Source organism: Artemia sp. Qi Xiang Cuo, chromosome 4 (genome assembly GCF_049724085.1).
Source record: "Artemia sp. Qi Xiang Cuo chromosome 4, ASM4972408v1, whole genome shotgun sequence".
Lineage (NCBI taxonomy): Eukaryota > Metazoa > Arthropoda > Branchiopoda > Anostraca > Artemiidae > Artemia > Artemia sp. Qi Xiang Cuo.
In genome coordinates this window covers 68,962,112-68,987,829 of record NC_142797.1, presented here as the reverse complement: position 1 = coordinate 68,987,829, position 25,718 = coordinate 68,962,112, and the positions used below count along the sequence as shown (strand labels likewise).

General features: G+C 33.8%; 1 protein-coding gene across 1 annotated transcript in view; it reads right to left on the bottom strand.

The window, feature by feature from the left end:
• Positions 1 to 15,088: 15,088 nt before the first annotated feature.
• The window catches only part of LOC148953364 (uncharacterized), a 57,645-nt gene continuing 47,015 nt past the window's right edge, over positions 15,089 to 25,718 (bottom strand). The window contains exons 3-4 of the mRNA XM_089088502.1: positions 24,551 to 24,685; positions 15,089 to 16,532 (exon numbers count right to left, since the gene is read on the bottom strand). Coding sequence (XP_088944628.1) covers positions 16,202 to 16,532; positions 24,551 to 24,685 — 466 coding nt within the window. The 3' untranslated portion in view covers positions 15,089 to 16,201. The remainder of the gene's footprint in view (positions 16,533 to 24,550; positions 24,686 to 25,718) is intronic.

Sequence of the window (25,718 nt, the reverse complement as noted above, 5' to 3'; positions counted from 1 at the left end):
CTTTCAGTTGAAAAGAAAAATTTTTTATTGGGTATGATTATTTCCCAAATCATACCCAGCCAAACCAAAATAAAATTTGAGGTACCGGTCCCCTAAATCCCTGGTCAATTGCTTTTAAAACGTGTAAATCAACGATTATATGTTGATTAGTACCGTCCTATGTTTAAATTTGTAATTTCAATTTTGAATAAAATTTGAATATACTTAAAAAATTCGCGATGAATCGTAATTTTGGTGAAAAGTCCTTGTTAATTTTACTACTAAAGAAATTTGGTTGGAGAGTTGGAGTGGTTGGAGTATTATAGTTTGTATGGATGGAATTTCTGTGACACTTTTGATCTTTTAAATAACTGAACCCATCACAACCTCTACAATGGGATTTTCTTATCGATAATACATTACATACATTTTCTTTAAACACATTGAAGTACTTCATATAAGTAGAAAAAGAAAAATATTACCATTTAAAATTGCTGGAAACTAGTTTCTATCATTATTTGCCACCCCAGGGATTTTTCATAGCGCGGCTGATGATAACCTGCATTGCCTTTTCCACCTCTGTGCGGGTAGATATGGGAATATAACATATAAGTTGTACAGAGAAACATTCTAATTATTTCGTAATCCCCCTTCTTCTTTCAACGTTTATCTGAAACCTCATGAAGAGTAAGCAGTTTGTCCATGTACTTCTGTAGGAATCTACCCTATCTCCATCTAAACAATGACTGAACCCCCCTCATTATAGCTGATACACGATTACAGATCACCAAACGTAGCCTAATTTCACTACAAATGAAGCGAATCAACTAGGTTGAATCCAGCACTACCACCGTGAGGCATTACTTCTTTTGCAACTGGGAAGCCTAAAATATAGTTATTGATACTTTTAAATCTTCCAGCCACTACCCCTTCCAGCCACCATTTTCCCAAATAAATCCAATCAAAATTTTGAGATAGCCATTTTGTTCAAAGTAGTTGAAAGTTCTGGAAATTTTTATCTCTGAGTAGGATACTCCCCCCATAGTCTTCAGGGCAAGGGTTATAAGTTATGCCCTGGGGGGCAAATATTGACGAAGACCTGATGTTAGAAAATGCGAGGCTGATGTTAGACAATATTGACCATGGCTGATGTTAGAAATGCGAGTTAAAATGCGTGTTTAGGCAATTAAAAAGCGGTCAGTTTCTTAAAGTAAGTTCCATCACAAAGAAATAGTACTTAAAAAAAAAAAAAAAATCACAGAGGTGACCATTTTGGAGTAGCTCTGTTAAGTTTCCAGTGATTAAAGGAGCGTCCAGCAGTGTATTTGCCTTGTCAGTAACTATAATTAATGTTTAAAAAGTCTCGAACGGGAAAATAAACATAAGCAATCTGAGATTTTAAACGCCTCTTCAACGAGGTCAGAATGAGAAGGGGGGGAGACGGTCGTGTTTATTGTTTTTTCCCCTAGGGGTGATCGTAGCGACCCAGTGGTCCTAGAATGTCTTAGGAGGGCTCATTTAACGGAATTTAAAAATTCTAGTGCCCTTTTTAGGTGACCAAAAATGGAGGGCAACTAGGTCCCCTCCCACGCTCATTTTTCTCAAAGTGGCCTTATCAAAATTCTGAAGTTGCCATTTTGTTCCGCTTATTTGAAAAATACAGGAACTACGTCATTAAGTATAACTTAAACCCCCTCAGTCCCCGGGGGAAGGTCAGCAAGTTAAAAACTTTGCCCAATGTTTACATATATTCGGAGTACTCTTGCCCCTTTTGTAATCAGGGTGTTGAGGATGTAGACTATCCTCTCACGCGGGGCCAGGGGCTTTCAAGCCTAAGAGAGAGTTTCTTGGAAAGGACGCCCCTTCTCTCCCTTGTATTCTTGAGTCGAGGGCAAAACCCGTGATAGAGGCAGTTTGCAGCTACCTTGAGGAAGTTTTGAATTTAAGGAAAAGTGTGTAGTAAAAAAATAACGAGAAGAATCTTTTAGTTGTTTGTATGAATTTGTTTTCTTGTTTTAATTGTTTACTTGAAGTTCATTATTTTTGTTTAGTTGATTGAATATTCATGCATATGGTCTTTAGCTTTTAAACACATTATCTATCTATCTATCAATCTATCTGTAGTATCGGTTATTGTGAAGTATACTGAAGTTCTTAGGAGGAATTATTTCTGGTATTTGGGGGGGGGGGTCAGTTATTACGTGGTAGGATCTTTCTATGGAGGAAATTTTCATGGGGGAAGGAAAATTGCTATGAAGGGGCATATTTAAAAAAAGGATCAGGAATGAAATAAAAAACAACAATTTTTTTAACTGAAAGTAAGGAGCAACATCAAAACTTGAAACGAACAGAAATTATTACGTATATGATTGGGTTCGCCCCCTAGTCATTAACTCGCTCTTTACGCTAAAGTTTTTCTTTGTAATTTCACAAGAGCTATTTATTCTAAATAACGGCCTTTGTTATTAAGGGGTCATCCTTAAATAATCGGAACAAGATTTCAACTTTAGCGTAAAGAGTGAGGTATTGACTAGGGGGCGAACTCCTTAATATACGTAATATAAATATACGCTGCACCCATGTGTGTGCCCGTGCTCGGTTACAATTGGGGATTCTCCATGGACTCCTGGACTCTACTTTGTGAGGTACAATGGTGTCATCCATATCAAACCTGGTCACGGAAATCTTGGGGACCTTCCAGAAAAACAATTCGCCAAAAATGGGTAGGGATCATGCCAATACTGAAAATTTTTATTACACTTCGAATCCCTAGTGGCCTACCTGGTGTGGGAATCTTGCCACCTGGAAACAGGGGTCCCGTAGGAATCTTGTCAGGGATACTCTGACGTCAGAGGGCATGTCTTTAAAGTCCTAAGGGAGAAGGGTGGGCAAACTAGAACTCTAATTAAAACTCTAAGTCTAAGCTAAAACTCTAAACTAAAACTAAACTAAACTAGAACTTCAACAAAAACTCTAAACTAAGACTCTAAGCTAAAAACACTTAACTCTGAACTAAAACTAAACTAGAACTCTAACAAAAATTCTAAGCTGAGACTCTAAGCTAAAATTCTATACTCTTAAGTAAAACTAAACTTAACTAAAACTCTAAGCTAAGTCTCTAATTTAAAACTTCAAACTCTTAACTATAACTAAACTTAACTAGCACTCTAACAAAAACTCTAAGCTAAGACTCTAAGCTAAAACTCTAAACTCTTAACTAAAACTAAACTAAACTAGAACTCTAACAAAAACTCTAAGCTAAGACTCTAAGCTAAAGCTCTAAACTCTTAACTAAAACTAAACTAAATTAGAACTCTAATTAAAACTCCAAGTATAAGCTAAAACTCTAAATTAAACTAGAACTGCAACAAAAAACTCTAAACTAAGACTCTAAGCTAAAAACTCTAAACTCTTAACTAAAACTAAACTAAACTAGAACTCTAAAAAAACCCTAAGATAAGACTCTATGGTAAAACTAAAACTCTAAGCTAAGAATCTAAGCTAAAAACTCTAAACTCTTAACTATAACTAAACTAAACTAGAACTCTAACAAAAACTCTAAGCTAAGACTCTATGCTAAAAACTCTAAACTCTTAACTAAAACTAAACTAAACTAAAACTCTAAGCTATGACTCTAAGCTAAAACTCTAAACTCTTAACTATTACTAAACTAAACTTCAACTTTAACAAAAACTCTGAGATAAGACTCTAAGCTAGAACTCTAAACTCTTAACTATTACTAAACTAAACTTCAACTTTAACAAAAACTCTAAGCTAAGACTCTAAGCTAAAACTCTAAACTCTTAACTATTACTAAACTAAACAAGAACTTCGACAAAAACTATGCTAAGACTCTAAGCTAAAAACTCTAAACTCTTAACTAAAACTAAACTAAACTAGAACTCTAACAAAAACTCTAAGCTAAGACTCTAAGCTAAAATTCTAAACTAATAACTAAAACTAAACTAAACTAGAACTCTAACTAAATTTATAAGATATTAATATAATTTAAAAAAAAAAAATATTAAATAAAACTAAACTAAAATATAACTCTAAAAAAAACTCTAAGATAAAACTCTAAGATAAAAACTCCAAACTCTTAACTAAAACTAAACTAAACTAAAACTCTAAGCTAAGTCTCTAAGGTAAAACTCCAAACTTTTAACTATATATAAACTAAACTAGAACTCTAACAAAAACTCTGAGCTAAGACTCTAAGCCAAAACTCTAAACTCCTAACTATTACTAAACTAAACTTCAAGTCTAAAAAAAAATATAAGATAAGACTCTAATATAAAACTCTAAACTATTAACTAAAACTAAACTAAACTAAAACTTCAATAAAAGCTCTAAGCTATGACTCTAAGCTAAAAATTCTAAACTCATAGATAACAATAAAATAAACTATAACTCTAACTAAAACTCTAACCTAAGACTCTAAGCTAAAAAATTCTAAACTCTTAACTAAAACTAAACTAAACTAAAACTCTAACAAAAACTCTAAACTAAGACTCTAAGGTAAATAACCAAACTCTTAACTAAAATTAAACTAAACTAGAACTCTAACAAAAATTCTAAGCTAATGCTCTAAGCTATAAAATTCGAAACTCTTAACTAAAACTTAACCAAAGTAAAACTCTAAGCTAAGTCTCTAAGGTAAAACTCCAAACTCTTAACTATATCTAAACTAAACTAGAACTCAAAACTAAAATAAACTAGAACTCTAACAAAAACTCTAGCTAAGACTCTAAGCTGAAATTCTAAACTCTTAACTAAAACTAAACTAAACTAGAACTCTAACTAAAACTCTAAGCTAAGACTCTAAGCTAAAAAAACTGTAAACTCTAAACTAAAAGTAAAATTGACTAGAACTCTAACTGAAACTCAAAGATAAAACATCAAATTCTTAACTAAACTTAAACTAAACTTCAACTCTAACAAAAACTCTAAGCTAAGACTCTAAGCTAAACTCCAAACTATTAACTAAAACTAAACTAAACTAGAACTTCAACAAAAACTCTAAGCTGAAAACTCTTAACTCTTAACTAAAACTTAACCAAACTATAACTTTAAGTAAAACTCTAAGCTATGACTCTAAGCTAAAACTCTAAATTCTGAACTGTAACTAAAACTAAACTAAACTAGAACTCTAACTAAAACTCTAAGCTAAGACTCTATGGTAAACTATAAAATCATAACTAAAACTAAAATAAACTATAACTCTAAATGAAACTCAAAGGTAAAAAATCAAAATCTTAACTAAAATTAAACTAAACTATAACTCTAACAAAAAAAATTCTAAACTCTTAACTAAAACTAAACTAAACTTCAACTTTAACAAAAATTCTAAGCTAAGACTCGAAGCTAAAACTCTAAACTAAAACTAAACTATACTAGAACTTCAACATAAACTCTAAGCTAAGACTCTAAGCTAAAAACTCTAAACTCTTAACTAAAACTAAACTAAAATATAACTATAAAAAAAAATATAATAAAATAATCTAATCTAAAAAAAAAATATAAAAACTTAAATAAAAATAAACAAAAATAAAAATTTATTCTAAGACTCTAAAATAAAAACTCTAAACTCTTAACTAAAACTAAAGTAAACTAGAACTCTAACAAAAACTCTAAGCTAAGACTCTAAGCTAAAAAAAAAAACCTCAGACTTTTAACTAAAACAAAACCAAACTAAAAATCTAAGCTAAGTCTCTAAGGTAAAACTTCAAACTCTTACCTATAACTAAGTTGTAGGTGAAAAAGATGGGTACTTCAATTTGTAAAATGGGATTAGGACGGTCACTAAGAAAAGAACTTGTTCTGAAATGCCTTTTGAAAATTATTGCTTGGTGTTGGGCATTCAAAAATCTGTAAAGTAAAGTTGTGGGTGAAAAGGATTGGAACTTTAACTTGTAAAATGGGTTTAGGTTGGACATTATGAAAAGAACGTGGTCTGAAAGTACCTTTGAAAAGTATTGCTGGGTGTGTGAGCATTCAAAAAGATGTAAAGTAAAGTTGTGGGTGTAAAGAATGGGTACTTCAACTTGTAAAATGGGTTTAGGATGAACATTAAGAAAAGATATGGTTCTGAAATGCCTTTGAAAAGTATTGCTTGGTGTTGGAGCATTCAAAAAATTAGTACTGTAAAGTTGTAGGTGAAAAGGACAGATACATCAAGTTTTAAAATGGGTTTAGGACGGACATTAAGAAAATAACAAGTTCTGAAAAGATATAATAAAGCCATAAAAAAGTATTAAAAAACGGGGGCGCCGGGGCCTGTGGGGTGCGGGTGGGCCTTTGGGGGTCTGGGGGGCCCTTTAGGGCCGGGTGGCCCTGTTAGAGCCCGGTGGACCTGTGCGGACGGGGGGAGGGCCTTTGGGGACCCGGGGAGGGCCTTTGGGCGTCTATGGAGGGCCTTTGGGGGTCTGGGGGGCACTTGAGGGTCGATTGGTTCTTTGGGAGCCCGGTGGACCTTTGGGGACCGGGTGAGGGTCTTTGGGGGTCCGGGGGGCCCTTTGGAGCCCGGTGGTCTTTTGGGGGCCCGGGGAGGGCCTTTGGGGGTCTGGGGAGGGCCTTTGGGGGTCTGGGGGCCCTTTGGGAGCTTCGGGGACCTTTGAGTACCGGGGGCTTCCTTCGGGGTTGGGGTAGGGGGATTGGAACCCTTTGGGGTTGGGGTAGGGGGATCGCAACCCTTTGGGGTTGGGGTAGGGGACCTCACGACACTGTTAAAATACAACTTGTGTATTATAACGACCAGAGAGTTTCACCTTTAAATTCTCTTCTAAAATCATCTTTTAAATCATTTTTTAAAATGTCTCTAACTGTTTCGCCGAAATAATTCCATAAAATGGCTAAAACGGCTTCGCCCAAATAATCCCTAAACGTAATTTCAGCGTGTTCCTTTTTTTTGGCATCTCTGCACTGACACATTTCAAATTACTAAGAAACCTGATTCCCGCGCTAAAACAATTCATTGCTAAGATCTAAACATTCGCTCGGAGACAGTTCTCTTTAGAAACAACAAATTAATTCCCCTTTCGTGAATCAATTCTCTTTAGAAACAACAAATTAATTCCCCTTTCATGTCAATCAATCAATCATGACATCATCTGTCATGTGTGATCTAAACTTTGCCCTGGAAACATTCTCTTGGTAGAACTCCAAAGACATTAATAGACATTCGCTCGGAAACAATTCTCTTTAGAAACAACAAATTAATTCCCTTTCGCGTCAAATCAATCAACCATGACATCATCTGTGATGTGCGATCTAAACTTTGCCCCGGAAACATTCTCTTTGGAAATACATCAAGGACATTATTTAACTTGACGCCATCTGTCAGACATTCATTAACTTCCCCGGAAACAATTTGAATAATGACTCAATAATCCATGAAAGTGAGAAAGTTCCTGTTTTTCCATTCTCACTGACAAAAACCATAAAACAGACATGAACTGCTGTTGACATCCATGAAAAACATCAAATAAATTGACCAACACACATAACCGTCCATGAAACAACCACCAATGTGACAAAATTCCTGTTTTTTCAAGTGAGAAAAATACTGTTTTTCCATTCTCAGTGAGAAAACCATAAACCACGTGGTTCTATGCCCAAATAAGGAGTCCCGCCCGGACCTCCTGAGGCATCTCTACTCATAACCAACAACCATTTATCATAACCAACATAACCAACAACCAACAAACATATCCATGACCCAACAAACATAACCAACAACCAACAAACATAACCAAGAACCATCAAACATAACCAACAACCAACAAACATAACCAACATCCAACAATAACATCCAATTTTATTTTTCCTATAGCTGTCATGACGTCAGAGGGCTCCCAGAGAATAGCCCAATACCTACAACTTTTAAAAAATAGCGTTTGGATCTGAATTCGAAGGGGGTGGGCTGTGCTCAAAAGCAGAGCGGCACCTCCACTCATGACTCTTAGAACGTAATAGTGGATGATTGAGATATTTTTAATGTTTTTTTTTCTTACTGACTATTTTCTTCCGATTCAAGATTGAGTATGGTCTGTGACCTTTTGATAGTCAGAGAGAGGTTGAACCAAATACTCAGCCTATGAAACGTATCATCACGACCAGAAAGTTATTTTCTTCTAGAGTTGAGGACGTTGCGTCTCATCCTGACCGGATATATCTCATTTAGTTTTTTCCTAATAAAAGATCAGTTTGTAGAAGTTTAACTAAAATTTGACTGTTGACTGAACCAAAATCTTAAATATTTTTCGTAATATCAAACTCTTATCCGGTCTAAAAGTTGTCCTGTGTCTGAGATGGTTGTCACTTTCCGCTTACGTGGCAACAAAATTGTCATCATTTATGTTCTATATCATAGTATCTTTTGTTTAAGTTCAACTGACGGGGCGGGTCCAAATCCCGTCAGACCCTGTATTACCCAGTTTCAGCCCTAAACCCTAGGGACCAGGTCCTTCATTGGTGAATGTCATCATTCCAAAAGTAGTGTGAATTTTCGTATCCATTTATAGGAACTTTCCTATCCATCATGTGGGGATCTTTGGTGAATTGTGGGAAATAGTATGTTAATAAAATACGCCTAAATTAAGAATATATACCTCCAGAACATAAAATTTATTTAGAATCTTCATTAAAATAGTGAGAAACGTCAGGAATTTTTAACTGAACAATCCTTGGATTGTCTTGCCACTGTAAAGATTTAGTAGAAAAACATAATCGATGATTGTGTTTGATAATTAAGTTTATCGAAATATCAGTAAATAATATTGGAATAAAAATTGATGTGTTTTCTCCGTGATATTCATTAGTTTCTATTCCCCAGCCATTCATACATGTGTTCAAGAAACTTGGGAGGAGAATTTTTCGATTTGAAATTGAAAATTCTGTATCCCTCAGGTGCAAAAGTAATTGAAAAACATGTAGCCCTCTTACCCTTTTACCCCATAGTTTCCCATGAACTTCGATCCAAATTTGGGATATCGTTTTACTCAAAATGATTGAAAGTTTGAGATAATATGCATAGAGAAAAAATTATTGACGCAGTCCTAAGTGACGTTACAAAATTACGCAATTTGTCAGTATTTCATATATACATTTTAGCGACACCCCCACCCTTATATTGTGCACACTTTGGTGTTGTGCCGTTCAAATAAAAAGTTTTACAAATCCGTCAAAAAGTTTGGAAGTTTAAAGAATTTATTTAAAATTTTGGCCCACCATGACAAAATCTTGCTATAAAAAAAGTCTATTAGAAAGCGTACAAGAATGATAATCATTAATTTGAATAATCGAAGCTTGTAAAACTAATATTTATACCTTTTTGGAAGCAAGAACAACTGCTTAGATACAAAGTGATTCATATAGGCTGCTAACCTACTTAAGTCAAATATATGCATAAAAACTTGATTGCTTCAGCATAAATCTGTCATTTCCAATGGGTATCCAAAGACCCTTATTTTATCGTAAGATACAGTGAATTCTGAATCTATTTTACGTTGCTTCTTCACTACTGACCGAGAAAATTGGTACACTGCACCTTGGAATGGCTTGAAAGAAGTGGGTCAACAGATTGAATATGAAGATAGATCATCAAGAATTCTTTTCGAATTTGCGTTTTACTTAAGACATTTTTCATCTAAACATATATGGGTGTAGGATTATTTCAAGGCCGTATCCATGGGGGGTAGGGGTTTACAACTCTTCCCCCTTGAAATGTTTGTCTTACGCATAAAACGTTCCAAAAAATGGATAGAAACAAATTTTTTAGGCATTTTTTAGTTTTTTTGTGTACCCCCCCCCCAAAAAAAAAAATCCTTGTGTAAACCCCCCCCCCCCCAAAAAAAAAAAAAAAATCCTGGATACGCCAAGGAATATTTGGCATTATTTATAGCTCTATTTCATTTTTTATTTCTATGAAAAACCGTATTATCAAAATAGATTTTGCTTTTTTTTAGAATTTTGATGTTTGATATTTTTTCTCAAAACACTGATAAGGCAACATCAAGAATTAAAAAAACAATCAAATCCAATAGGACATTGAGTTGTCAAAATAGTGGCACAATAAATAAATTCAAAATCGAAACAAAAATTGTGCAGCGTCACGCAACTAAAAAACTTCTGGCCATCAAGAAAAGAAGGGTAAACATTTTTAAGCGCTCTTCATAGGGTTGAATTGTAAATCATAAGATGGACCGCAGAAGAAAAACGACCTACTTAATAGATATTCTGATGCACTGATTGGTATAAAGTTTCTTCTCAACAATCCAAATGAATTACTTAAGTGATAGAAATCTAGTTTTCCTGTTTTTTTCTAATTTGCAGTTCTTCTGTCCTGATCCCAGTCACAAAATTCCTTTCACAACGCATAAGTGTTTATTTCTCTTATTTCTTCTTTTTCCATTATTTTATAATAATAAAATTTTCTGGAATCTACTGTCTTCTTTGGTAGCCTCTGCAGTATTTTTTAGAGGGAAAATTGAACTACTGAGTGGTCTCTAAGAATTGTGGAATCTAACTAAATAAAATAGCTTTTTTATGTATATAAACTAAATAAATTATGTCTAATTACCTTCCAGGTGATTATTTGACACTTGATAATTAAACGAAATACACTCAAGAATCACAGAAAACCAGTCTCATAACCACAAAGTCAAGTGACGGGCTATTGTATGATATGGTCTACATATTTGCACATTAGGGTGAGGGGTAGAGTTTAGGTTGGGAGTGCGGCCCAAAATTTTACCCATAGCCCCTAATGGGCAAATACATAGCCCAAATTATGTTATCATATAAATTATAGGTTATATGAAGGTTATATTTATTTAGCATTAACCTAACTTCATTTGTTTGGTCTGTTTCATTTAATTAACAAGTACCGTTTATTTTGTCTTTAAGTGACATACTTTCGTCAAAATAAAAATGTTTAATTTCCAAACACAATTAGAGCAGTATTCGAAAACAAAACTATCAGTTTTTTTTATTCCGAAAATTTATAAAAAAAAAACTATGAATATTAAAAAGAGTGTGCAATCCCCTGACTGCACACATCATTACCGCGTGCTTAGTGTGAGCCATGTTATGTAGCATGGCAAAATTTTCTCAAATTTTTTTTGGTATGTTCAATTGTAGGGATGATCCCCCTTTCTCCCTGGTAAAGAAAATGTTTATTGGTGTGCTCAATTAAAGGGATGATCCCCCCCGTTTCTCCCTGGTGAGTTCAAAAACTTAAGCGTATGTCAAAATGTAAATTTTGAAGCTTCGTTGGGTGAAACATAACAAAGCCTCATAGTAAGAGGAACTAGTAGAACAAGAAGAAAAGTCTCAACTGCTATGAGAATGTTTCAAACATAGCTTTTTATTTGGATACGTAATTAAATATTTACATTTAAAATTATTTAATATATTCATTACAACACTTTTCCTATAAAAAAAAAACTGTTAAATGTAACACTTTTACAAAGGAGATAACGTTTAAGACACTTGTCCTATTGACTAGCAGATATGCCTGTTTAAATTACACGTTTTTTATGTCATACGACTCAAAAATAAAATTTATCTGAGACAGGCGATAGTTTTAGGATACTACACTATAAAGAAGAAGAAGAAGACTATAAAGAAGAAGAAGAAAATATATTATTTCACACCGCTGGGATATACTATTTGCTAAATTGTGTTTATCAGAGAAAACACAATTAAAATTTTGGAAAACACAAATTAAAATTTTGGAAATCTGAAGGCAAAAATAGCTGGACACCCAACTTTCGGCAGATATTCAAATGAAGTAAAGTATTTTGCTACTTCGTATCAAGAAATATCAAGAAAGATGGAAATTAGTGTGAACTTTATTTTTACTTTTATTGATTTATTGTATTTATTTAATTATTTTACTGGGTACAATGAATAATTTTCGACACCAGACCTGTATAGGGTGAAAACGTACACGAACCCTAAAAAGAGGATTTTTAAATAACAAAATGTGAACGGCGTTAAAAATCAAAGGTTCATTGGTAAATTTGTCCTTCATATAAGAAAAAACAGTTGCAATTCAAAACACAAATAGAATATTCAAACACAGAATAGCTTTCCTCACATTATCAAAAAACAGATGAACAAAGGGCCAAATCCGAAAATTCTTTTGACCCAAAACTTTTCTTTCTTTTTACTCAAACAAAATTTGACACAAGAGTACAAATGAAAAAAAAAAGGTTATAAGAAGATGTGGCTAATTGGGATTCCTTTCAGGCACTTGTTTAAGAGATCTTATTAATACATTTTTTACCGTGTTACAATAGGAAAGTTTCTTTTTTTTTCTATTTGACCAGATCTAGTCCCACTGCAACATTGACAGCACATCGAAAAATGATACCACATTGCGAATCAATATTTACGAATTGAAGCAGTCCCTAATGAGAGTGGGCTGCCCACACCAAAGCCCTCAGAACAGCTGTAATATCAGTTTAATTTCAATTGCAAAGATAATTTGTTTTAAACAGTATTGGTTTTATTTGTTGCAACAAGGACAAAAAAACAAAATAACAAAATAAAAAGTTGGCTGATATAACGTTTTAAAACCTTTAAATGTTTAAGAGGGTGGTTTGAAACTTAAATCTATTATTAGTTTTATTTTCTATTAGTTTTAGCATGACTTTATTCATCCACAGGATTATTTTATATCTTTATGTTTGACTTGACTTTTGTATTTCAGTTTCGTTCTTTTTAGGTTAAATATATTCACTTATATTAATTCTTGTTGGTTTTAGGGTTAAGTGGTTCTATAATTTTGTTTACATGACCATGTTTTTACTCATTATAGGTTTTAATATTGTTTGAAGCCATCCTGATCCCCATGCTATAGACCTCCTTGAATATAAACACTTTTTAATTCGTCATCTTATAAAAATAACATTTCTGTGTTTCATTATATCAACAAATGCAGGTCAAGGACATTTTGAAGAAAATATAAGTTATTTCATAATGAAAGAGTCATGTCCTTGCAGCATATTGTTTTTGTTGCTGTTTTTCAGTCACTTTGCAGTGAGGGGGTGGGGGGCCCTAGAAACTTCAGAGAAATCTTCGAGGGAAACCAGTCACCTTCCAGTAATATTTTTTCAAATAGACCCACTCCCTTAATCCCGAAATATCTGATTAAAATCGTGGAATAACTATCATGTTCAAAACAGTCGAAAGATCTAGTACATATGCCTACGAAAATAGCACAATCACTGCAACCCCTTGGACAAGGGTCGTAAATATTACAAATTTCCAAATGTTTACACATACGTTATATTTGGAAATTTTCTTGAACATCATAACGCTAATTTCATTTCCCTTTCATCTACCAGAACTGTGTTCTTCCAAATCAGTTCCTACGTAGGTACCCCTAAGATAAAGTCTTTAAAACTGTCTAGCTATATATATCCATACAACATAGACGAAAATAGTCTGGTGGGGAGAGGCAAAAGGGCAGATGAGTGATGAGGATTAAGTTGTAAAAAACTATACCTCAAAAGGGACAGGCTAAATGCCTGCTAAATTGGACATTATAGAAAATTTTTAAACGCTATTTATTGGAGGAGGAGGAATGAAACACCCTTGCCCCCTCCAAGCGCGCATATCTTACAAAATTACAAAAAGGACACGGTTGCAAAAAATATTTCAATTAATGTCAGATCAAAGCCTATGGCTTTTTTCCATTTTTCTTTCTTTGAATACATTTAAAAATGACATATTGATTTGCTTCTTTATCGGCTGAACAGACAATTAAAAAAAATAATAAAAATAATAAAAAAAAAAAAAAAAATAAATAATAATGGGTCTCATCATCCTTTCAAGATGATTTTTGAAAATGAAAGTTTCAAGTATTCAAGTCAAGTTACAAAGGGAAGTAAATTTTGTCATTCTTATAAAAACTTCGGTTGAAGATATTGCTTTGACTGTTTTCCTTAGAGATAGTCATAGGTCATATGGCAACAATTAAAAGTTGATCTGTATGGGGCCCTTGTGCACTTTCAATGTGAAATAGCAAAAAGTGGTAATCCTAATATATAATCTATAAAGGTAAGCAGACGCTTTCTGAATATTTCACTCATTTTTTTCCAATATTAAGTTTTCATTGGAACTTTAGTGTTCCAATCTATTTAATAAAAAGAAAACGCTTGAAACAAGTTAAAGCTATGCTTTTTTTGCATCCTATTTGGTTTGTGATGTCATTTGGGATTCCTTATGTATTTCATTGGGGTTTCTTGTTTCATTTCATCTTATTCATTGGGATTTCTTATTCTTATTCATTTTGGGATGTCATTAATTTCATCTTCAAACGTTTTTCAAAAGCTACTATCTCAAAATAGGCTTCATTTTCGTATAGAAAGTATGTAATATTTTTGTCATTTACAAAATTGAAGGCCCCCAAACTCAACAGAAAAGTAATGGCACCCCTTTACAGACTACCGCTTTAATGGAGCCAATAATTCTTTCTTTGTAAACCTTGATTGGCTAATTGGTTCAACCATGTGAAACTTTAAGCCAGTATAAAACAAGAAAAAAAACGTTATGCTCTGCCTGATTGGTTTTACTGTATCAAAATACTAGCCAGTAAAAGGAAAGAAGAGATCTGGAGTCACCACAGCGCTTAAGCAGTCCCTCTCTTCCTCTGGACCCTTTACATGCACAGTACAGTAATTACAGTTAAATCATTTACTATAACATTTTGGGTATAAAACAAAAATCAACAGTACAAAATAGAATTATGTTTGAATGTCCAACTTTGCATAATATCTTCAATCATAATTAGTCTAGACTTTTAAAACAAAAAGATAATTTAATTAAAAAGTGAGGATATTCAGAATTGTTTGTAAGAATATTAGCTAGGTAAGGGATTACTTACCGTCTAATTTGCATAGTGCAATATTATTCATACATTATGATTCTTTTTTAATATTTGGCATCCAAGAGAAAAAAAAAGATAACTGTAAAGGAAAAGAAAAGAAATTGAGGAACAAATAAATGGCCAAAGTTATAGAATGCATCACACAGGCAAGTAGAACCATCCATAAGATATCCCTCTTTGGAAATCTTGTTCCTGAAGTTGGAAACGGTAATGTGAAAATCCCTTTGAACCTCACCGAATAGTAATATAACATCCAACACCATAAAATAAAACCCGTACAATGAACTAAATCTAAAGATAAATAGTAGAATTCTCAACAAAAAAAACAGGCAAATTTACAAAAAAGAAAGCAATTTATGCTACAAGCCTTACAGTCTCCTGCAGTTTCATATAAAATAAAATGAAATTATTAGTAAAATATTGTAACGAAAGTATAACAAATGGCAAATCAAAAGGAAAAAGAAGTTTAAGGGCTTATAAATATCCGACATTTTCTTTAGATCTTGTTTTTCAATGTTTCCTTTCATTTTCTGTACAACATAAAAGGATCAAGATCTCTTATTTCTCCACTAGAATTATCATTGATCTTATAAAAATCTTGCACATTATACCTTAAGGGCTTAAGAATTTATAAGGGCTTAAATAAACGTATTCAGTTCTCTGACATGTCTTGCAACCACAGATTTTCTCCTCACTACTAAGACATAGTTTCGATCCTGCTTAAGAATGGTGCAGATTTTTCATCATGAGATGAAGAAATCGGTAAACACCAAATATCCTCGTCTGGTCGTCTTATGACCATGTCATTAATTGGTTTCTCTAGCAGGACAGAGTATCACATTTGCCTATGAATAAAGCTGACTTTCCAACTATGAGATGAAGAATTTCTTGGTAAAACACCCATATGTGGCCACATTTTTGTATTGCCTTAAGGGAGATCAGTTTATCAAATTACTGTTTTCAGTTTGTATACAATTCGAAAAAGAAACAGATCATGCAAATATCCTGCTGCATCATAATATTGCTCTAAGTAAAATTTGCCTTTCCCATAAGCTTACCACAATCCATTTGTTGTGCAGTCAGAAACATTTCAATCTGTCAAAACAAAGCTTTTCACTTCACTGTCAAGACGTAGCGTCAAACTTATTCAGTAATAAAGCAGAAGCTCCAAACATGAGAAGACAACATTTCATATAAAAAATAAGTCAAATCTAGCTGCTGTATAATATCACCATTAGGAAAATCACTTTTTTTTAAAATCGCAATCAATCAGTTGAGCACTCAGATAAAGAGCTTGAGTAGTAAAATTGACAGCTTCCCACTAAACTAGCAAGACACATTACCAAGTAGGGCTGCGAATAATGCAGCTCCTCCAAATATGAGATGAAGACATTTCGTGTAAAACATAAGTCCATATCCAGCTCCTTTATAATACTGCCACAGGGAAAATCGGTTTGTCTGATTAGTACTATCTATCTGCTGAGCAGTCAAGAAAAGGATTGTTCCAAAATGTTCCAGATACTCCTGATATTCGAGGATTCTATCGTTCGAAAATATCTCTACGAACCTTGGTAGACTGAGCTCAGGAATATTAGGAATATTATTGACTTCAGGAGGTGACTTTTTTTCTGGATTTTGAGTGGTATTGAGACTGTTGCTGAAAAAGAAACATCCAATTAATTCACTTTCTAATCTGTTATTTGACTAAAGTTCAGGGTTATTTAACAGCTATTAAAAACCAAAAATTTAATTTTGTAGCTCTGTTGCTCATTAGCCGAATCATGAAGTTCAAAAAAGTCTACCATTTATTGAAAACAAATTTACCTTTTTTTTTAGGTTTTTCCAGAAGGTCCAAAAAGTAAGAAATCGATAATTTTATTTTATTTAGTTGGATTTTGGTTGTTTCGTATTGATGCAAATTGGCTGGCAATTAAATATATTTTTTTTTGTTAAAATGCGCACGGACAGATTGCTTTATCTCTTTTTACGTTATGTATACTTTTCATTTTTTTAAACTGTCTCTTTGATTTTATTATCTCTTTATATTTGCGCTAGTTAAAAGTCTTTTTATACTTACCTACTATGGAAGCTAATTAAATATTAGTTAAAATTTATAAAAAAAGAGAAATATCTTGCCAGAAAGCTTCTGATAAAGAAAAAAAATAAGCTTGCATGAGCCGTAAGTTTAGAGGCACGGTAAGCCATTTTCAATAAGGAAGTCTATTAACTGAGTGTTAGTTATCTTTATCTACATACAAATTGTACTTTGGATACAACTGTTATTGCTATTAATAGGTAGTTGTCAAAAAGTCCTTCGTAACGAACTGCAAGTAAGGAGCGATGGGGCTCAATAGTAGCCTGAACACTGAAAAATAGAATTCTGTTATTAATAGATAGCCCACGTCAAAAGAATTGACTTATTACTTTAGTTCTAAATATATAAGATTCATTAAGTTTAGTATTACCCGTCAAAATCTACGAGTCTGAGAAAATTTGAGTGACTTTACAAAAGGGGGAAAACAACCCCTTGGAAGTGAAGGTATCTTAGTAATAATTACACTAATAGATTCAGCGTATCAGAAAACTACTGTAGAGGTTTTCAAGCTCCTATCTGCAAAAATGTACAATTAAGTATTTTTTGCCGGAAGAAAGATCACAGATACGTGTTTATTTTTCCAGGTTTTTTTTCCAGTGGTTAGCATATTAAATCAGTATACCTAGAATATCAGGAGTGGGCTCTTTCGAAAGGAAATTAAAAGTAATAGCGCCCTTTTAAGGAATCAAAAAAATTGGAAGGAAACTAGTTCCTCTCCCATGCTCTTTTTTCCCCAAAGTCGTCTGATCAAAATTTCGTGAAGAATTGTCAGGGAAAAATTTGCCTGAGTTGGAATGGTCTAGAGGATTTTTCTCTCGGGGAGGGGGTATTTACCACAAGAAAAATTTTTCATGAGGGAGTTTTTTACGGGATAAATACTCCAGGGGGAATTTTCTGTGAGAGCAACTTCCTTCTAGGAGGGGGGAGACTTGCGGAAAAATTTTCCACAGAAGGGAGGTTGTTTGGATTGATCGGAAAAAAAAATAAGAAATTAAAGTCTTTTTCAAATGAAACTATGCAAAGAAAAAAATTTTGGCAGGAATCCCCCGCAAGAAATTTCCCAGGTGGAATTTTCAGCGTGAATGGAATTGTCTGGGGAAAATTTTCCTGGTTGGGTGTTTTAAATTGGAGGAATTCCTTATGGTGGGAATTTCTTGGGAGGAGAAGGGAATTCTCATGGAGGGGGAGGCAAATTTCCTTGCATTATTTAAAAAACGATTAGAAATTAAACAAAAAAAAACATGTTATTTCACCTGAAAGTATTGAGCAACATCAAAACTTGAAACGAACAGAAATAATTACACATATAAGGAGGGTTACCCCTTATCATATCCTCGCTCTTTACAATTTATTTTACCAACATAGCCTGACCACAATATAGCACGATGTTGTGTCAACTCCTTCGAATCATTAATTTTTTCAAGTAAAATCAAAAAGAAAATTTAAAACTTCAAATAAATGAAATACACACGAAGATTCGGCGATATAAATACACACAAAAACGAAGTTTTTGTACCCCCACCTGAACAATTAAAAGAAACAAAGTTTCGGCGATACGTCTTTTACTACGACAAAAGATAAGCCGAGGCAAAAGTTAAAGGTCCAATAAAAAAATGTAATTTTACAAAGGGACCACTTCTAATTTAAGGTCCATTTGGACATAATGACATCAAGAAAAGTCTAAAATTGTCTGCGCTTAGAAGACGAGCGACAGTAACAAGGCCGTATCCAGGGGGGGTACCCCTTTGAACCCCCCCCCCCCCGAAATTTTTGACCGAGTCGAAAATTAGTCCAAAAAATACCTGTAAAGACAAAACCTTACCAGAAAAAGGATGTTATAAAAAAAATCAGGTAAAACCCCCCCGAACAAAAATCCTGGATACCTGCTTGGACAGTAAGAATCTATATACAGAAGCCTGCCGCGTGCCCCATACCTTTGTTAAGAAACCAAGGTTCGGCAATATGTATTTCATAATAACAAAAGATAAGCCGAGGTGTAACGAACCAAACAAATGGAACATGATAGCGATGATTATTGGGTTTTGGATTTTGAAATGGCTAGGATCATCAATACCTACCATACTTTTGAAAATCAAAGATATGGACTGGATAAATCGTTGGAAGAAAAATAGTTTTTGTCCCACCACATGAACAATTAAAAGATACAAAAGTTCGGCGATATGTCTTTCATAATGATAAAATACAAGGCAAGGCAAAAGAAGAAGTTTTTGTCCCACCATCTGAATAATTAAAAGAAACACAGGTGGCTGTCAATGCCTTCCATACCTTGTAAAATCAACAACCTGGACTTAATAAATCGTTGGAAGAAAAACAAGTTTTTGTAACACCACCTGAACAATTGAAAGAAACAAAGGTTCGGCAATATGTCTTGCATAATGACGAAAAGACAAGACGAGGCAAATGTTAAAGGTCCAATAAAAAAATATATAATTTTACAAAGGCACCACTTCTAATTTAAGGTTGATTTGGACGTCCAAACACCGACGATCTTCGATAATCTTTATTAAAGCGCAATCATGTCCTTAGTAAGATGTGTTTATATAAATACTTCATTGAACCTATATTGCCAATACATTCGACATTGATGTGACATTGAAATTTTTGTGCATATAAAGATTATATTAGGCAACAAGAAGATTTTGCGAGTAACTTGGTGATTATTGGAATCTCTTCAATAAATAGCATGTTACTATTACTACTAACAACTCACTGCAGCACCTAGCCCCCTGAAGGCAACACAGCCACATAACATCCTCCTTCATCCTAATCTATTCAAAGTCCCCCTCTTTACACCCTCCCACGAAGTTCCCATTTCCTTTAAATCTTTCTTTATAACATCCTCCCACCCCAACCGCGGACGACCGAATTTCTGTTTAGCCCTAGACGGTTCTCCGAAAAGAACAATCTTCAGAAATCCGTCATTCTTCATCCGTAGAACGTGCCCTAGCCATCTTAGCCTTCCTCTTATAGCCCTAGAAAGCGGGATTCACATTTTTCGCACAGCCTATTGTTTTAAATATGGGCAGTTAGCCAGGTACCTAGAACAATCCGTAGGCAATTTTCTAGAACAATCCGTAGGCAATTTCTCTGGAAAACATCTAGCAAATCTTCATCCGCTTTTCGGAGAACCCATGCTTCAGAGCAATATTTGACCACTGCCATCACTGTAGCTTCCAATATTTTAATCTTGGTTTGCAAACGTATCTTCCTTTTCTTCCAAATTTTTTAACTGTGAAAAAAAACCCTGAACCTTGGTCATTTTATTTTTAATATATATTTTTAATATCTATATTTTTAATATCGTCTTTACTTATAGTACTACCAAGGTAAGTGAAGCTGCCCACTTGATCAATCTTTTCATTACCCAACGTCACCTTTTCATCTTCACTTATTTCTAGCCTTAGCAACTTAATCTTCTTAATATTAATTTTCAAACCTATTCCAACACTTTAACTCGAAAACCTCTAAAAGCTCATTCATTTTGCTCACACCTTTATCCAGGATGCTTAAATCATCAGCATAATCTAAGTCCAGGAAAGTTTTTCCTACCAATTTGATTTCGCATTCTCCTATTGCCTTTACTGTGCCCCTTAAGACAAATTCCATCAAAATAATCGATATAAAGGGGGATAAAACACAACCTTGTTTAACTCATGATTTAATACGAAACCGGCTGCTAACCTCATTTCCTACCTTAACCGCAGCAGTGTTATTCTTGTACATAACACTAATTACTTTAATGTATTTATTTTTGGTTTACCATACAAGAAAAAGACCTTTGCTATAGCTCATCTATAAACAGAATCCAACGATTGCTCGTAATCTATAAAACTGAGGACCAAAGGTGTTTTTCAACTCAAACAGTTCTCACTTATTAACATAAGAGCTAAAAATTGGGTCAACAAAACTGCTATCCTTTCTGAAACTGCACTGTTCTGCTCTTTTAACTTTGTCTACAGTATCTCTCAGTCTAAAAAGTATCAACATACTAAGTAATTTGCTACCTACAGAGACCAGGCCAATGCCTCGATAATTACCACACTCAGTTTTATCACCTCTCCTATACATTTGTTTAATCAGGGCTTTCCTAAAATTGCTAGGTGCTTCCCCTTTTTTAGAAAACATATTCATGATCTTCAGTAACTTATTTCTAACCTCAGAGCCACCATATTTAAGAAACTCATTTACCACCCTATCAGCACCTGGGGCATTATTATTTGTTAATCCTTTTAGTGCTGTTGGTAGTTCTTTCTCAAAAATCTTCCTTCATATCCAAGGTATCACATACGTTTTCATTTTCCTCAATATCTTTTCCTGCAACTCAAATCTCGGTTTAGCACATTCTTAAGATGTTCTTCCAATCTCTCTTTAACTGTTTCCTTGTCACTAAATGTGCCCCATTCCTATCTTTAGCTGGAATAAACAGCACAGTCAGGTAAAAATTCTTCTTTGTTCATTTGGTCTAATTTGGGATCATAACATCGCCAATAATTTAATTATTTCTTCATCTGCTAGAGATGTAGCTGGATTATATTACATTGGAAAACTTATGTGGTACTGCAATTTTCCATTTTTATTTATCATACAACTCGCATACAGATTTAACTACCAGCGCGGATTACGAATCATAAAATTTAAGACTCTTTCTCTTAGTAAAAGATTGTCAGTATTTGGAATTTCAACTGAAATAAGATCATCAATCATGACTGGATTATGAACTCGAATATAGATTCAATCACAAGAACTCATTATCAATATCAAATGTATATTTGGTATTGTACGTTTATGAAATTCAATCGTATATACATATGCTGCAACCTTCTCAAATATTTGTCTTATCAATATTGTTTCCTCACATTTCAGTTTTGCAATTTGAGCAACGAGATCTGAACAATCTTGAGTGGACTGATCTATGAAAAAATTATAATCATTATTTATTATTACTATTACCAATCTATTATCAATGGAGATATAAGGCACGCTGGTTCTGTAATTTCGAGCCACTTTATATAAAAATCTGGGGGTTCAAGGCAACGACCAATAGCCAAGGCTTCTCCGAAATGTTCAGCAGAGTAAAGTGTTGAGCCGATGAATGATGAGAGTAGTATTACTTTTTCGCCAACGACTGCATTCGCTTTCGAAGCTAAGTCGTTGAGAAGTTATTTTACACCTATGTAGTTTTCCCCCATGATAATTTTCTGGTTCAAGTTTAATCATTGGATCATTGGATCACATTCAACACGAATATTCGTATCGATAAGATATTTTTGAAGGTGTCTTCGACCGAAATGCAAAGCATGAAAACCAATCCGACGCAGGTTGGGTGCTAGAACTTGCAGAGAAAGACGTTTGGCAAGTTCAGGCCAAAAAGCAATACGATGCCTCGCTAATTCAGCCCGTTTTAGATGTGGACCATAAGGTGTTTGCAGAGACTTGTCCACTGTCCATCATAACGTTCTAGCTGGATAAAACACTGGATCCACACGATGGTCGGTATTTTTGTACATTGACAACATTTTTGCCATGTTGTCTTACAACCATTTCTTCAGTTGGAAAACTTTGAGCATCAAGAGTAATCACAGAGTATAATTGATTATATGCAGGAGGGTTGAACAATCTATAATCGAAACCATCAGGCACAGTAAAAATGAGCTGCGTTGTTGGAGTCTGTTTTCACAGTGAATCAACACGTTGATTTACATTATTCTCCACTTCCTGCATTTCGATGTAATATCTGACACAGTTATTTGTGCAAGGCGTTCCTCAATAGCTTCATTGGGGTTCAAAAGTTACATTTAGCCATTTTAAGGTGGTTCATAATCACTTTAGTGGCTTGTGATGGATATGCCGCTAAATTGATTTACTTATAAATTTTGTACAGCTACTTCAAGGCTAAAATTATCATGACTACTGGTGGTTCAATCCTTAAATACGTTGGTTGAGGCTAGAGCGAAGCATGAGTTCAAATTTCGGATTCATTTTTGGAATGCCTTAGAGAGCAATTGACGTCCTAAAAGTCAAACCAATTCTTCAGGAAATTGTAGAGGTGTAAATATGCAATTCCACCATGCAATTAGCAATCTCAAAATGAATAACCTTTGTTCGCCCCTCTTTCCCCGGGAAAATGGAAGGTTCCACAGTGAATACTTGCAATGTTAAAGGTTTTGATTCTCGCCGTCACTTGTCTTCTAACCACAAGTGACTTTATTCTTCACTTTCTTTTTTAATTTGTTCTGACTCTTGCTGTCGTATGTCTTCTAACCGCAGAATTCTTTGTTTTTCACTTTCATTTTTTACTCGTTTTGATGCTCGCTATCGCATATCTTCTAACCGCAAGTGTCTTTGTCTTTTTCCTTTTTGATTCATTTTCATTCTTGTTGTTGCAGGTCTTCCAACCCTATTTTCTTGTTTCTGTGTTTTGGATTTTCATTATTACATACAATTTTTAATGCCCTTTGCTTTAGCTGTTCGTGTTGCTCTAGTATAGTCTGATGATCCAAGCCAATTACCCATTGTGACTTTAGTTTTCTTGGGGCGTTCTCTCGGACTTTACACGCTTAATAATTCAGGTTGTTGGATAGTTTTTTTTTTCTAACGAATCATCAGTTATAATAATTGTAAATTTGTGTTTTCTGGGTCGTACTCTCGTCATATTTTGTACACTTATAAGCCATTTTAGAGATTGATTTGTATTCATAAAACTACTTAGAGAACTTCTCAAGATATACTGAATATTCTTCCAAGATGAACTTGGTTTTATGCTATGAATGATGCCGTTGGATTCGATATTATGATGCGAGTGATAATTAATATGACATCATTTCTGGCTGTAACATGTATAGAGTCTTTTATATTAGTGTTTGAAGTCATTATATTACTGATGTATGTGAATATGACGTTGATCATGAGTCTTTTTTGCTCTACAAACCTTTCACCTCTACCTCAGTAAACAGATTTTGTATTAAATAGTTTTATGTTTCCTGGCCCTGAAAGGTGAGATTTTGATAACAAGTTCGGGTCAGTACACAGGAATTAGCCATTCATAATTTCAATACAACAGAAGTCTTTTAACGAAAGAGCATTCCAAGTTGATTTTTTTTATTGAAACCCTTGAAGTTGTTACGACCTCGAAAAATAAATGGGTCTCTCAAGAGCAAGCCAGGGACAAATAACTCTTTCTCAAGAATGTAAATTACAGTTAAGCAGGGTAACAGTCAGACAACAAGTCTAAATGGGTTCCAACAGAAAATGGGGGGGGTCAAACACCGGAATAGTAATAATGAGTGAATGTGTACGGAAATAACTTTAGGATACCTTGTCTAAGGAATAAGTCTATTTTTGAATAGAATTAGAAAACATCTCAAATAAAAAGAGTAACTAACTTTTGCATGCAAAATGAAACGGAACTCAGTAGTATTTTGCCAGCATTATCCTCCTTAAGAGTTTACAATGAAGGGCTTAAACTTACCCACTTTTCTAAAATATCAAATACCCTGGGAAATGTTAAAAATGTATACAAATATATCTAAAATTGAAAGAACGAATAAGTCAAGACTTACCTTGCGTTAACATAGTTGGTTTCATTGCCAAGTGTTGTTGTGTATTCTGGAAGCTCTGTAACAGCCATTTCAATTTCTTCAGCAACTTTGTTTTCTTCTGAGTTTAAGGTTAACATGAGATCTTCAAAAATCTTTCTGGAAAAAATATTTATTTTTCTTTGAGGTTTTGTTATACAATTCATCATAACGGTTAATTAAATAATATAATAAAATAATTAAATAAAATTTCATAATATAAACTGTTACGGTTAATTATAATACGGGCATCTAATCTGAAGTTTAACTTAAAAACGCTGAATCAGGTAAAGCTACATAAAAACGTTTAAAATGACGAAAAATTGCATATCAACCGTTATGAAGGAGGGCTAATAAATCTTGGTGTAGAAAGGGTAGGTAAGGGGGGGGGGGGAAGGGCCGTGTCTGAAGCTTAAAAGTGTGTATTTTTTGCGAAAACATTAAAAATTTATTTTTCTCCAAGAGTTTTTAGATTAACATAGACGAAGGTTTGGGGAAGGTGTGGAAGAGGCTAATCTTTGATCTCCTTTCATTTCCAGGTAATATTTGAATAAAGTTGAATGCTCGCTTCTTATAGCAGAGAAAAATCCTGGACTAAAGGTAGAGAGGTAGGCAGAAGGGGTCGGAAGGGGTCTGGGAAACTTTTCAAGATGTGGAATAGTTCTACTAGAATTTTTTTTGGCTGAAAATCGAAAGCAAACATTTATTTTTTGTTTTCAGATTCACCTTTTTATTATTTCTTTTTATTTCCGGGTGGACATGGTCGCCTTACCGGCGTTCACTGAAATCATCCTTATAATAAAAGACTTTTTCACAGAATTTACCTTGAAAACTGTAGATATATTGACCCTACAAATTATTCTAGATTTTTCAGACCCTCTCTTTTTACTCTTAATGAATATTTATTGGAAATTACCTTTTTCTTAAGATGATCAGACCTGCATTTATCGAGGCATTGTTATATGAGCATTAAACTTGGATATAAAATACGGTTGTTAAAGATGGGATTCTAATTCAATTCTAAAGATGCAGGTAATCTATGCATAACAAGCAGTTAATATATATATATATATATATATATATATATATATATATATATATATATATATATATATATATATATATATATATATATATATATATATATATATAT